The 15,376-nt window shown below is 36.8% G+C and overlaps 1 protein-coding gene across 1 annotated transcript in view; it reads right to left on the bottom strand.

Annotated features, from left to right (window-relative positions):
- Positions 1–14,895, bottom strand: part of LOC106085558 (tetraspanin-9) — a 30,879-nt gene extending 15,984 nt beyond the window's left edge. The window contains exons 1-2 of the mRNA XM_013249868.2: positions 14,827–14,895; positions 1,202–1,286 (exon numbers count right to left, since the gene is read on the bottom strand). Of these exons, the coding sequence (XP_013105322.1) occupies positions 1,202–1,264 (63 nt within the window). The 5' untranslated portion in view covers positions 1,265–1,286; positions 14,827–14,895. The remainder of the gene's footprint in view (positions 1–1,201; positions 1,287–14,826) is intronic.
- Positions 14,896–15,376: the final 481 nt, after the last annotated feature.

Below are 15,376 nucleotides of genomic sequence, written 5' to 3'. Positions count from 1 at the left end.
ACTGATCTTAAACTTGAATCGGACAGCTCTCATTTATATGAGTATGCGAGAAGTTTGCCCTTATTCCTTAATGGAATGTTCACGGGCAAATTTGCATTTGCAAAACGGTGGCATGAATTATTGCAAACGAAAGTTAACCTATAAAAATTCAAGGTTTAACCCAATAAACTCCGCTTTAAAACAGGAGACACGTCCAAAGACTTGTCGCTTCGTGAGAAAATTATACCTTCCATTTGGAGAGGCATCGCCTCTGAATAATATTTCAGATGCTATCGTTAGGATTTCAACCCAGTCATTCAGTGTCATAGGCAGACATGCTAACATATGCGCCACGGTTCTTTAGCGAAGAAGGCAATAAAAAATAATTAAAACAAACAAATAAAAGCGTGTTAAGTTCGGCCGCGCCGAATCTTATATACCCTCCACCATAGATCGCATTTGTCGAATTCTTTTCCCGATATCTCTTTTTAGGCAAACAAAGGATAAAAGAAAATAATTGAATTAATATTGGAGCTATATCAAGTTATGGTCCGCAGCACAGTTGTTGGAAGTCATAATAAAACTCCTCATGCGAAATTTCAGCCAAATCGGATAAGAATTGTGCCCTCTAGTGGCTCAAGAAGTCAAGACCCAAGATCGGTTTATATGGGACCTATATAAAAACATGGACCGATTTGGCCCACTTACAATCTCAACCGACCTACACCTATAAGAGGTATTTGTGCAAAATTTCAATAGCCTAGCTTTACTCCCTTGAAAGTTAGCATGATTTCGACAAACGGACGGATGGACGAACACGGCTGGATCGACTTAAAAAGTCATGACGATCAAGAATATATTTTGCCAAAATTATGGGGTTTATAATATTTCGAGGGTCTTGAATATTTCGAGTAGTTACAAACAGAATGACGAAATTAGTACACCCCCATCCTATGGTGGAGGGTATTAAAAGGATGTAAGGTCAAAAAATAGTGTAACATTTTATACTAAAGTGGCACAACGATAACACTATATCACATACACCGAATTCCCCATTCGACTTCTTGATCCTACAAAGACTTCAATTCTTTTTTGATTTCAAGAGGATTTTAACTCGTGACCCTTGCAATTTTTCCTTATTGCTTTGCCAAAGATAGTCTAGAGCGATGTTTAACCTTAGATAGCTTCTCTATAAATTGATTTGCTTATTTGGTTTACTTACCCATAAAAGTATGTTGAGCCAACAAAATGTCCTTCTTATACATGTGTATCCTGCGTTCGCCATTTTCTCTTAATTTTGTGTTAAACTAGAAAGAAGTAGAAAAAAGAAAAAATCAATCAAAATCTATTTCAGACATTTGTATATTGATTTGCAAGCTGTCCATGGTGTCGTATGAGTCTTCTGCAGGATAACAAATATTAATGTTGATCATACGCACACTGCACATTTAGTTCAGCCATGTCCAGCCCTTTATGATTGCATTGATGACAAGTAACACGTTCATATTTTTATTTCTCTCTGTTTCAGTAGTTATGGAGACGGCAGGGGTATACGCATCGTTTTATTGATTTAGCACTGGGAGTGAATAAACAAAGTTGTAAGGTTTGCTTTTTATACCCACCACCGGAGGATAGGGGGTACATTCATTTATTATTCCGTTTGCAACACATCGAAATATCCATTTCCGACCATATTTACATATAGCCGCCATTTCTACCAATATGCCGGTTTAGAGTCTTAAGCCAGTAACAAGCGCATTTAATATCCGATTTCGATGAAATTGAGAACGGTGCGTTTTTTTGAGCCTCCCGAAACATATTTAGATATAGCTGTCATATAGACCGATCTACTGATTTGGGGTCTTAAGCCCCTAAAAGTCGCTATTATTATCCGATTTGGCTGGAATTTCAAACAGAGAATTAAATTAAGCCTTCCGATATCCGACTCTAATATGGTTCAGATCGGTCTATATTCAGATATAGCTGCCATATAGATCGACCTGCCGATTAAGGGTCGTGAGCCCACAAAAGCTGAATTTATAACCTGATTTTGCCGAAACTTGAAACAGTGAGTTGTTTTTAACCTTCTTTTATCACACCTAAATATGGTGCAGATCGGACAATATTCAGATATTGATGCCATATAGACTGATCCACTGATTTAGGGTTTTATACCCATAAAAGCCGATTATCCGATTTCGCAAAAAAAATTCGAATCAGTGAGTTGTTTTAATCTTCCCGACATTTGACTCATTTATGGTTCAGATCGGGCCATATTTAGATATAGCTGTCATATAGACCGATCTACTGATTTGGGGTCTTAAGCCCATTAAAGTTTCTATTATTATCCGATTTGGCTGAAATTTTAAACAGAGAGTTAAATTAAGCCTTCTGATATCCGACTCAAATATTGTTCAGATCGGTCTATATTCAAATATAGCTGCCATATTGATCGATCTGCCGACTGCCATATTAATAGATATAGTTGCCATATAGACAAATCTGCCGATTAAGGGTCTTATGCCCATAAAGCCGCATTCATTACCCGATTTTGCAAAAAATTTGAATCAGTGAGTTGTTTCAAACCTCCCGACATTCGACTCAAATATGGTTCAGATCGGACCATATTTAGATACAGCTGTCATATAAACCCATCTGCTGGTTTGGCGTCTCAAGCCAATAGAAGCCGCAATTATTATCCTATTCCGCTGGAATTTGAAATATTGAGATGATTAAAGCGTCGGGAGGCTTTCCGGATCTACAATAATATAGTTCAGATCGGTCTTTATTCAGATAAAACTACCTTATAGACCGATAACACGTTTTTATACCCTCCACCATAGGATGGGGGTATACTAATTTCGACATTTTATTTGTAACTCCTCGAAATATTCGTCTAAGATCCCATGAAGTATATATATTCTTGATCGTCATGACATTTTAAGTCGATCTGGCTGGGTCCGTCCCTCTATATGTCCATCCGTCTATACGTCCGTCCGTCTATACCTAAAATTTTGCACAAATACTTCTTATTAGTGTAGTTGGAATTGTAAACGGGCCAAATCGATCCATGATTTGGTGTAGCTGACATATAAACCAACTTTGGCTCCTGACTTCTTGAGCCACCAGAGAGCGCAATTTTTATTCGATATAGCTGAAATTTTGCACGATTTTCTTATGATTTTCAAAAACTGTGCTGGGTATTGTTAAAATCGGTCTATAACCTGATATAGCCGTCATATAAACCGATTTTGAGTCTTGATTTCTTGAGCCTCTAGAGCGCGCAATACCTGTCCGATTTGACTGAAATATCGTATGACATGTTTGGTTATGACTTGCAACAACTGTGCCAAGTAAGGTTTATATCAGTTCATAACCTGATATAGATGCCATATAAACCGATCTTGAATCTTGACTTCTTGAGCCACTAGAGAGCGCAATTCTTTTCCGAGTTAGTTGAAATTTTGCACGATGTTTTTGTTATGACTTCCAACAACTGTGCCAAATATCGATGTAGCTGTCATATAAACCGATCTGCAATTTTGACTTCTTGAGCCTCTAGAGGGCGCAAGTATTATACGATTTGGCTAAAATTCTGTACAACGACTTCTCCCATGACCTTCAACACACGTCCCAAACATGGTCTGAATCATTCTATAGCTATAAATCGTTCTCCCTATTTTATTTCTTGAGCCCCTAAAGGGTGCACCTATTATTATTCGATTTGACTGAAATGACTAAGCAATGACTTCTACTATGGTCTCCTACATTCAATTCAATTATGGTTTGAATGGGACCTTAACTTGATTTGGCACCAATAACATAGTAATTCTTTTAATATACCCTACACCACTACTGTGGTACAGGGAATTATAACTTAGTGCATTTGTTTGTAACACCCAAAAGGAAGACCGATGGACCCATTGATAAATATACCAATCGACTCAGAATCACTTTCTGATTCGATTTAACTATGTCTGTCGGTCTGTCCGTTCGTCTGTCCATTTGTCTGTCCGTTTGTCTGCCCGTCAGTCTGTCCGCCTATCTGGCCGTCTGTCTGATCATCTGTCTGTCCGTCTGTCTGTCCGTCTGTCCATATTAATTTGTGTCCAAACTACAGGCCGCAATATTCATCCGGTCGCCTTCAAATTTGGTATGGGCATGTTTTTCGGCCTAGAGACGAAGCCTATTGAAATTGGAACATACATATTGGATGTAGCTCCAATATATATGTTCGTCCGATTTGCAGAAATACAGCAATAAAATAGTCACTTGTTAACTGATTCACTCGAAATTTGGCAGGAAGGCTCAAGAAGCCATAGATTGAGGGTATACTTATTTCGTTATTACATTCGAAACCCAACAAAGTATACATATTCTTGATCATCTTGACATTCTAAGTCGATTTAGTCATGCCCGTCCATCTATAAAAAGTAAGCTTACTTTCGTAGGAATAAAGCTAGATGCTTGAAATTTTCCACATATACTTCCTATTAGTGTAGGTCGTTTGGGATTGTAAATGGACTCAATGGCAAGAGAGCACAATTTTAATCCGATTTGGCTGAAATTTTTGTACAACGACTTCGCCTGTGACCTACAACATGCGTGCTAAATATGGTTCGAATCGGTCTATAACCTGATATAGGACCAATATAAACCGATCTCCCGATATTACTTCTTGATCCACTATAGGGTGCAATTCTTATCCGATTTGGCTATAATTTTCACAATGACTTACCCTATGGTCTCCAATATCGAAACCAATTATGGTCTGAATCGGTCCATAAACTGATATAGCATACCAATTCTTATCCATTGTTCTTTGTTTGCCTATAAAGAGATACCGGGCAATGAACTTGGCAAATGGGATCTATGGTGGAGCTTCGGCCCGGCCAAAATGAACACACTTTTACTACTATAAGAGATTGGATACATTCTTTAGTCATTCCGTTTGCAACAAATCGAAATGCCAATTCCGACCCTACACAGTATATAAATTGGGTTGCCCAAAAAGAAATTGCGGATTTTTTAAAAGAAAGAAAATGCATTTTTAATAAAACTTAGAATGAACTTTAATCAAATATACTTTTTTTACACTTTTTTCTAAAGCAAGCTAAAAGTAACAGCTGATAACTGACAGAAGAAAGAATGCAATTACAGAGTCACAAGCTGTGAAAAAATTTGTCAACACCGACTATATGAAAAATCGGCAATTACTTTTCGGGCAACCCAATATGCATATATTGTTGATCGTTCTAAAATTCTAAGTTTATTTAACGATGTCCATGTGTCTGTCTGTCCGTCTAGCCGTCTGTCTGTTGTAATCACGCTGCAGGCATCAAAAATTTAGGTATTGAGCAAAATTTGGACTAGCCATATCGGATGATTTTTTTTTTTTATATATATACAAAAAATCCTTTTTTTGTTTTTGTCCATGAACATTTCAAAGAACAGGAGCAAAATTCTCACATATCAATGAGTGCTATCCGATTCAAGCTTAAGCTCAATGATAATGGGACTCCTTTTAACAGTCCGAACGGCGAGCCGCTGTGCGACACCTCTTTTGAGGAGAAGTTTTCATATGGCATTGTACCTCACAAATGTCGCCAGCATTAGAAGGGGATAACCAACGCTGAAAATTTTTTCTGATGTTCTTGCCAGGATTCGAACCCTGGCGATCATATAGATAGATCTACCGATTTTAGATTTGAAGCCCATAAAAGCCACAATTATCGTCCGATTACGCTGTAATTCGAAACTGAGAGTTATTTTAAGCCTCCCATCATTGGACCAACAAACTGTCCAGATCAGAATATTTTTAGATAAAGCTGCCATATGAACCGATCATACAGTTAAGTGTCTTAATCCCATAAAAAACAGATTTATTGCTCGATTTCGCTGAAACCTTAAATTGTGTAAGAGTTCTCGGGACCTCAACTAAATATGATCCAGATCAGCCCCTATTTGGATATAACTATGGGTATGGCAGTGGTGTTATAATAAAATAGAGTGATTCATATATTCCTTGTGGTGGGTATTTTTTAAAATTAAAATTTTATCATAGTATTTTTTTACTGTTTGTTTGGTTTTGGCTATGCTCCATGTGAAATAGATTATTTCGCTGTGTTTTGCCGAAGCATTCCATGGATTTTCATGTGTTAGATGAAATCACTGCATTTGTTGTTTTTGATATGATTTCATGGTGACAATTTGATCTTAGTCGAACTAATTAGCTGAAGGTTTAAGCTTTCATTGAAAATAATCGCATTTTAACTCATGTGAATTGTTCTGTGGCACAGAAATATTTTGTTGCATATGCGCTTGATTTGTGTTACACGATATGTCCCTGACTTTACAAAAAAATGTAACAGCAGTGCCCCAGGAAAGGCTTTAAATCAAATTTAGAGAAACAAATATAAAAAAAAACAAGAAAAAATTTTATAAACTATTTGATATGACATAATTTAACTATAATTATTAATTTTGAAGGAAAACTATAATAAAATATCATTAAATATGTAATCCCCAGAAGAAAAAGAATTTAAGTTTGATATTATCATAAAACACCTCTCATAATTTATTAGTGAGTAATGCATTTCTTGGTACTGTCATTAAAAATTACAATAACATCTACTATAAATGAGAAAAAAAAAATGTCACAATGGATTTATGCGTTGTTTGAACTTTAATCGTTTTATAGTGGTGTCTCTTTTGTATGGTCCATTGTAAGAAATTGAATTGAACCAAATAGGCCTATTCACACAACAACTTTGTGTCGGTATTTTGCCTCACCAGTGACAACACAAGAAAGAAACCAAAGTGTATACAAGGAAAATATGTATGAAAATGTCTAAAGAACACACAAAGAGGTCTTAACCCTCAGATGATACCATTATAGTTGTACTAAGAAATCGGAGCAATCATATATAAGTTGTCTTAGGCCATTTAGTTTGTGGGCACCACAAAATGTTTTACAAATTTCAATGATAACACATTAGAAGATAGGCCATATTTTTGGTAGACCACATAATTATGCTTCATGGCCCTTGAGACAGGCCGTCAATGCCCTTGAGATTTCTTATGAATTTAGTGGTACAAACACAATTTATTTTCTATATTCTCTATATTTCTGCAGGAAATTGGAATTTCAAAATAAAATTTTTGGGAAAATATTTGTTAAATTAAAGTTTATTTTGACTCTTGACCTATGGACATTAAGGTGAAATTCTTCATTTGTACTACGAAAAATTTTAAAAATTTAAGAGATGGGTTTATAATTTTTATACCCACCACCATAGGATGGGGGTATACTAATCTAGTCATTCCTCGAAATATTGATCTTGGACCCCATAAAGTATTGGGTTGCCCAAAAAGTAATTGCAGATTTTTCAAAAGAAAGTAAATGCATTTTTAAAAAAACTTAGAATAAACTTTAATCAAATATACTTTTTAACCCTTTTTTTCTAAAGCAAGCAAAAAGTAACAGCTGATAACTGACAGAAGAAAGAATGCAATTACAGAGTCCCAAGCTGTAAAACAAATTTGTCAACGGCGACTATATGAAAAATCCGCAATTACTTTTTGGGCAACCCAATATATATATTCGTGATCGTCTCGAAATTCTGATTCGAACTAGCCATGTCCGTCCGTCCGTCGAAATCACGATAGCGGTCAAATGCGTAGAGCTAGCCCTTTGAAATTCTATACAGATATTTTATATTGAAGTAGGTCATTGGGGATTGCAAATGGGCCATATCGGTTTAGATTTGAATATAGCTGCCATATAAATCGACCTCCCGATTTGACTTCTTGAGCCCATGGAAGCCTTAATTTATATCCGATTTGGCAGAAATTTTGCACATAATATTCTGTTATGACTCTCAACAACTGTGTTAAGTTCGGTTCGAATCGGTATATAACCGGATATAGCTACCATATAAACCGATCTCCCGATTTGACTTCCTGATCCTCAGGAAGCCTCAATATTTGTCCGATTTGGCTGAAATTTTGTACATGGTGTTCCTTTAATGACTCCCAACAACTGCGTTCTTTACGGTTTGATTCGGCCGAACTTATCTCGCTTTTAATTGTTTCTTATTTATTTTTATGTTATTTTGTTATACCCCAAACCAATACTGTGGTACAGGGTATTATAACTTAGTAAGTTTGTTTGTAACACCCAAAGGGAAGAGAGATAGACCCATTGATAAGTATACCTATTGACTGAGAATCACTTTTTGATTCGATTTAGCTTTGCCCGTTTGTCTGTCCGTCCGTCTGTCTGTCCGTCTGTCTGTCCGTCTGTCTGTCCATCTGCCTGTCCGTCTGTCTGTCTGTCCATCTGCCTGTCTGTCTGTCCGTCTGTCTGTCCGTCTGTCTGTTCGTCGGTCTGTTCGTCTGTCTGTCTGTCTGTCCGTCTGTCCGTCTGTCTGTCTGTCCGTCTGTCTGTCCGGCTGTCCATGTTAATTTGTGTACAAAGTAAAGGTCACAGTTTTCATCCGATCGTCTTAAAATTTGGTACGGGAATGTTTATCGGCCTAGAGACGAAGCCTATTAAAATTGGAAAAAATCGGTTCAGATTTAGATATAACTCCCATATATATGTTCGTCAACTTTGCAGTAATAATGCAATAAAATGGTCATTTGTTAACCGATTCTCTCGAAATAAGGCAGGAAGGATTTTCTTATGACTCTCGACATTACTGGTGAATTTCGTAGAAATCGGTTCAGATTTAGATATAGCTATCATATATGTATATCGCCCGATTTTCACTTCTAGAGCCACTGCAAGCCCATTTTTTGATCAATCAATTTTTTTTTTTTTTGCACAACGCTTCCCTCGACGACTACCACATTATCTGAGAGGTTTGCTCGAAATCGGTTCAGAATTAGATACAGCTCCTATATATATGTTCGTCAGATTTTGGGCAATTTTTATACCCTCCAACATAGGATGGGGGTATACTAATTTCGTCATTCTGTTTGTAGCTACTCGAAATATTCGTCTGAGACCCCATAAAGTATATATATTCTTGATTGTCGTGACATTTTATGTCGATCTAGCCACGTCCGTCCGTCCTTCCGTCTGTCTGTCGAAAGCACGCTATCTTTCGAAGGAGTAAAGCTAGCAGCTTGAAATTTTGCACAAACACTTCTTATTAGTGTAGGTCGGTTGGGATTGTAAATGGGCCATATCGGTCCATGTTTTGATATAGCTGCCATATAAACCGATCTTGGGTCTTGACTTCTTCAGCCTTTAGAGGGAGCAATTCTTATCCGATTGGAATGAAATTTTGCGCGACGTTGATATCCAACAACTGTACCGAGTATGGTTCAAATCGGTCCATAACTTGACTTGACTTCTTGAGCCTCTAGAGGTCGTAATTATTATCCGATCTGAAATTTTGTACAACGGATCCTCTCATTATTGTCATGACATACGTGTTTATTATGTTCTGAATCGGTCTATAGCCTCATATACCTTCCATATAAATCGATCTCTCTATTTTACTTCTTGAACCCCCAAAGGGCGTAGTTTTTATTCGAATTGGCTGACATTTTACACAGGTCTCCAACATATAATTTAATTGTGGGCCGAACCGGACCATATCTTCATACCGCTCTAGTAGGAGAGCAATTATTTTCTTTTATAATTTTTTTGACTAAGAAGAGATGACGGGAAAAGAACTCGACAAATGCGATCCATGGTGTAGGGTATATAAGATTCGGCCCGGCCGAACTTAGCACGCTTTTACTTGTTTGATTTTATTGTATATATTTTATATTTATATATATTTAAATAATAATATATAGTTCGATGGTATTATAATAATTTATAACTGAATTATTATGCGAATCTTAAACGAAGGACAAAAAATATAGATCTTAAAAATATTTAAAAAAATCATCTCTGTCAGATTTGCTCTCAAACGTTTTTTATTTCAATTTTATTTTGAATTATAAATTAATTTCATGGAAAATTATTTTTAAAATTATATGCCTAGGATTTTTGACAAATACCCCTGGCTTAGTCATGAAGGCTGTTGAATTTCCCCCTTTAGCTTTAGAGTGTTTTATACCATATAACAAAAACCAAAAATTTTTGTTTGCAAAAGTAATGTGGTATTCGTTTTAAAGTCTCCCTGATTATGTATTTAGTCTTTGATAGAAATCATTTATTACTTTTATAGTGACCACAAAAATTTTTAGTAAGCACGTCTATGTATGATAGGTAAAATTGTTTTGTGATAAACATCTCATAGTGTTATGGGATGCGAAGAATTGAAAAGCTTCCGTAAGATTAAAGCATTCAACTTTTCAATACGAAAATTTAAAACAAACAATGGAAAATCTTTTCAAATATGTTAAAAGAATATATGTATGTCAACCAAAATGATATAAAATATTTGATATTTAAATCAATTCCCTAAAAAAAAAATTTGGCCGGGCCGAATCTTATATACCCTCCACGATGGATAGCATTTGTCGAGTTCTATGCGAGGTATCTCTTTTTAAGCAAACAAAGAATATTGAATAAGAAATGTTATACCATAAATGAATGCTGAACATTGTAAAAGTCTGTTTGTGATATATTTAAGTTCATTCGGATAAGAATTACGCCTTGTTGGGGCTCAGAAAGCAAAATCGGGAGATCGGTTTATATGGGAGCTGTATCAAGTTATTAATCGATTCAGACCATATTAGACACGTATGTTGAAGGTCATGAGAGAAGACGTTGTACAAAATTTCTGCCAAATCGGATGAGAATCGCGCCCTCTAGAGGCTCAAAAAGTCAAGATCCTAGATCGGTTTATATGACAGCTATATCAGGTTATATACCGATTAGCGCCGTACTAAGCACCGTTGTTGGGAATCACAACAAAACTTCTCATGCAAAATTGCAGTCAAATCGGACGAGAATTGCTCCCTCTAAAGGCTCAAGAAGTCAAGACCCAAAATCGGTTTATATGGCAGCTATATCAAATCATAGACCGATTTGAACAGTACAGAGTACAGCGCAGTTGTTGGAAGTGATACCAAAATACTACATGCAAGATTTCAGCCAAATCGGATGAGAATAGCGCCCTCTAGAGTCTCAAGAAGTCAAGACCCAAGATCGGTTTATATGACAGCTATATCAGGTTATGGACCGATTTTAACCATACTTGGCACAATTGTTGGATATCATAACAAAACACGTCGTGCAAAATTTCATTCCAATCGGATAAGATGTGCGCACTCTAGAGTCTCAAGAAGTCAAGACCCAAGATCGGATTATATGGCAGCTATATCAGGTTATGGACCGATTTGAACCATACTTGGCACAGTCGTTGGATATCATAACAAAATATGTCGTGCAAAATGTCATTCCAATCGGATAAGAATTGCGCACTCTAGAGGCTCAAGAAGTCAAGACCCAAGATCGGTTTATATGGCAGCTATATCAAAACATGGACCGATTTGGGCCATTTACAATACCAACCAACCTACACTAATAAGAAGTATTTGTGCAAAATTTCAAGCGGCTAGCTTTACTCTTTCGGAAGTTAGCGTACTTTCGACAGACAGACGGACGGACATGGCTAGATCGACTTAGAATGATATGACGATTAAGAATATATATACTTTATGGGGTCCCAGACTTATATTTTGAGGTGTTACAGAGTGACGAAATTATTTAGTATACCTCCATCCCAAGAAAAAGCCACATTTATTATCCAATTTTGCTAAAATTAAGGACAGTGAGTTGGGTTAGGCCCTTCGACATCCTTCCAGATTTGGCCCAGATCCGTCCAGATTTGGATATAGCTGCCATGTAGACCGATCCGTCGATTTAAGGTCTCGGGCCCCTAAAAGGCGCATCTATTGTCCGATTTTGTCGAAATTTGGGACAGTGAGTTGTGTTAGGCCCCTCGACATCTTCTTTCAATTTGGGGAAGATTGGTTCAACTTTGGATATAGCTGCCATATAGACCGATATATCGATTTAAGGTTTTGGGGCCATAAAAGGCGCATTTATTGTCCGATTTCGCCAAAATTTGGGACAGTAAGTTGTATTAGGCTCTTCGACATCCCTCTTCAATTTTGCCCAGATCGGTCCAGATTTGGATATAACTGCCATATAGACCGATCTCTCGATTTTGGGTGTTAGCCCCATAAAAGGCGCATTTATAGCCCGATTTTGCCGAAATTTGGGACAGTGGGTTGTGTTAGGCCCCTCGACATATTTTTTTTCAATTTGGACAAGCTTGGTTCAAATTTGAATATAACTGCCATTTAGACCGATCTGTCGATTTATGGTTTTGGACCCATAAATGCCGGATTTATTGTCCGATTTCGCTGAAATTTGAGACAGTGAGTTGTGTTAGGCTCTTTGACATATTTCTGCAATTTGGCTCAGATCAGTTCAGATTTGGATAAAGCTGCCATATAGACCGATCTCTCGATTTGAAGTCTTGGCCCCCTAAAGGCGCATTTATAATTCGATTTCGCTGAAATTTGACACAGTGACTTACATTAGGCTTTTTGACATCCGTGTCGTATATAGTGCAGATCGGTCTATATTTGGATATAGCTAACAAAAAACCAATGTTTTCTTCTACAAAATTCATCAATGACTTTATTTATTAGACCACTCAATGCCCGTGCCGAAGTTAGACCAAATCGGACCAAATTTCCATAAAACTGCTATGGGGGCATAAGTTATGCATTTTTCACCGGATTATGGCGAAAGGTGGTTTGCATATATACCCGAGGTGGTGGGTATCCAAAGTTTGGCCCGGCCGAACTTAACGCCTTTTTACTTGTTAAAATCCCAGATAGTTTGCCGTAGAAATATCCTTTTCACAAGTGCGACTTAAGTTTCTTATAAAAAAGAAATTTGGGGTATAAACATTTTTCTGTTAAGCGGTGTTTTCAGTTAAACGATATTTCACTCAAACAATATCAAATGCATTGAGTGTTAACATAAATGTATGGTTCTCTCATAAAGTTTCACTTAAGCCGCATTTTTCACTAAAGCATATTTTAGTTATATGGTTTCCACTGTACACACTTTCCAACTCAACTTTTCTATGTATTATATATGAAACTGGAGGCCATCGTAGCGCAGAGATTAGCATGTTCGCCTGGGTTCGAATGCTGACGAGACCATCAGAAAAAATTTTCGGCGGTGGCTTTCCTCCCCTAATGATGGCATCATTTGTGAGTTAATTTGTCATCTAAAACTTCTCTCCAAAGAGGTGTCGCACGGCGGCACGCCGTTCGGACTAGGCTATAAAAAGGAGGGCCCTTATCATTGAACTTAAACTTGAATCGGACTGCCCTCATTAATAGGTGAGAAGTTTGCACCTGTTCCTTAGTGGAATGTTCATGGGCAAAATTTACAAAAAAATTGAGGAAGTTTGTCCATGTAATGTCCTTGACCTAATTTTTTTTCGCCCGCCACTTAGTGGCAAGTTGCTAATTGTGAAACATCACTAAATTTAACTCACTTTTGATCTTGAAAAAGAAAACCACGAATGTATGTAAGTGATATAAATGAAATGTGTGATTTTTATCACTTTGCCTTGGAATAAGATCAGTAAGCCAAATTGAAAGCAAAAAAAAACTAAAACTATAAAACAAAGCCATAAACTACTAAAAACAAAGTGCAATTTCCTCCCATGGAGAGAACTATAATGGCAAACTAGTCGCTGCAAAATGACATTTCCGTTAATTTATAAATTATATCTAATAAAAAAAATATGTGGCGAAAAAAGATATTCCATTTGTTTATAATAACAGCAATAAAGACACAAGCAACTAACAGCCCACCAGCCTGCCTTGACTCGCTGGCTCACAGGGCTTTATGGTGGAGGCGCGCTGCAACAGCGAAATTGCAGCCCCCAAATGAATTTATGTATTTTTAACAACAAACAAGCGATCGTCCACCACAACCATCATCAACACCATGCAAACTCTCAAGTGATGAACGGTGGCTATTGAGTACGCTCTCAGTTCATCCATCTGTCTAGGCCGAATCGTGACCGCCACCCGGTTCATTTCTACATACTTCATCCAAAGAGCCCGTCCGTCCGTCCGTCTGTCCGCGTGGTCCAACGGCCACAAGTTTCATTCTTGTTGTTGTTAGTGTGTGTGAGACACTAATTCGAAGCAGGCGAAATGTTGACAATTCAAATGGATAATTCCGCAAAAAACCACAGTGGAAATCGCAATCATTTTCAATTTATTTTATTCATTTTTTTAAATTAATAATAATAATAGTGTGGTATAGTGGCCTGCCAATGGTGTTATGTGTTTTAAAAAAAGACACTTAAATTTTTGTTGTTATTGTTGCAGATTTATAATTATCTACCCTTAGCTTGTAGGTGATATTCAAAAGGTAAAGGCTTTATTAAGTTTTTCCTTACTACTTTTTTTTTTTGCTTAATATGCCATTTGCTTTACATTTAATCTGATTAGAACGGTAATATGTTTTTTTTAATTTTTGTAATTTTTTTTTATTAATTTAGTTTTCTCGGAAGCACTTTTATTGTTCAGCTCACACCTCACTTCTCACATTCTTTCGTTGTAAATCGTTCAAGCAATCAAATAATTTTTTAGGGTCGCTTCTTACGATCTGGTGCGGCGTGTGTTTTTGTTTTTTTAATTCAATTCGATACGAGGTCTAATCAAATTTGGTGCGATCATTATTTTTATTTTTTTCTTGTAAATCTCTAACGTTTGTCGTCTGCTTATTATTTTGTTCATTTATTTTTTTCTTATTTGGACTTATTCTTCACTTCTGCTGACTGACTACCTTTTATTTAAAAAAAAACTTTTGATGTTCAAAATAAATCTTCTCACGTTTCTCGTTTTTCTCGTCTCTTTTATGTAGAACGGCAGAGAAAAAGTTCTTAACGCAGCGAATACACAACACGAACTGAAATGAAAATATTTTGAAATGTTCACACACCGTCATTACCATCATCATCATCACAGCTGCTGCTGCTGCAGTTACAGCTGCTGCTGCAGTAACAGCTGCTGCTTCTGTTGCTGTAGTGCTGAATATCTGCCTCGAAGATGTTTTCGTATTTATTTAGATGCATTTCAATGCTACTACGAGGGCTGCTATATAAGTTAATGGCCTGGGTAACACTAAGTGTTGGCTGATACAATCTGACATTTCCATTGGAAAGTTTAACACTTTCTAGCATAATCGAACTCAGAACGTTTTGACATAGGACCATCATTTTTATACCCTCCACCATAGGATGGGGGTATACTAATTCGTTATTCCGTTCCGTTTGTAACACCTCGAAATATGCGTCTAAGACCCCATAAAGTATATATATTCTTGATCATCATGACATTTTTAAGTCGATCTAGCCATGTCCGTCCGTCCGTCTATCGAAAG

This window comes from Stomoxys calcitrans, chromosome 4, assembly GCF_963082655.1.
Source record: "Stomoxys calcitrans chromosome 4, idStoCalc2.1, whole genome shotgun sequence".
Lineage (NCBI taxonomy): Eukaryota > Metazoa > Arthropoda > Insecta > Diptera > Muscidae > Stomoxys > Stomoxys calcitrans.
This window is presented reverse-complemented; position numbering and strand designations above follow the sequence as displayed.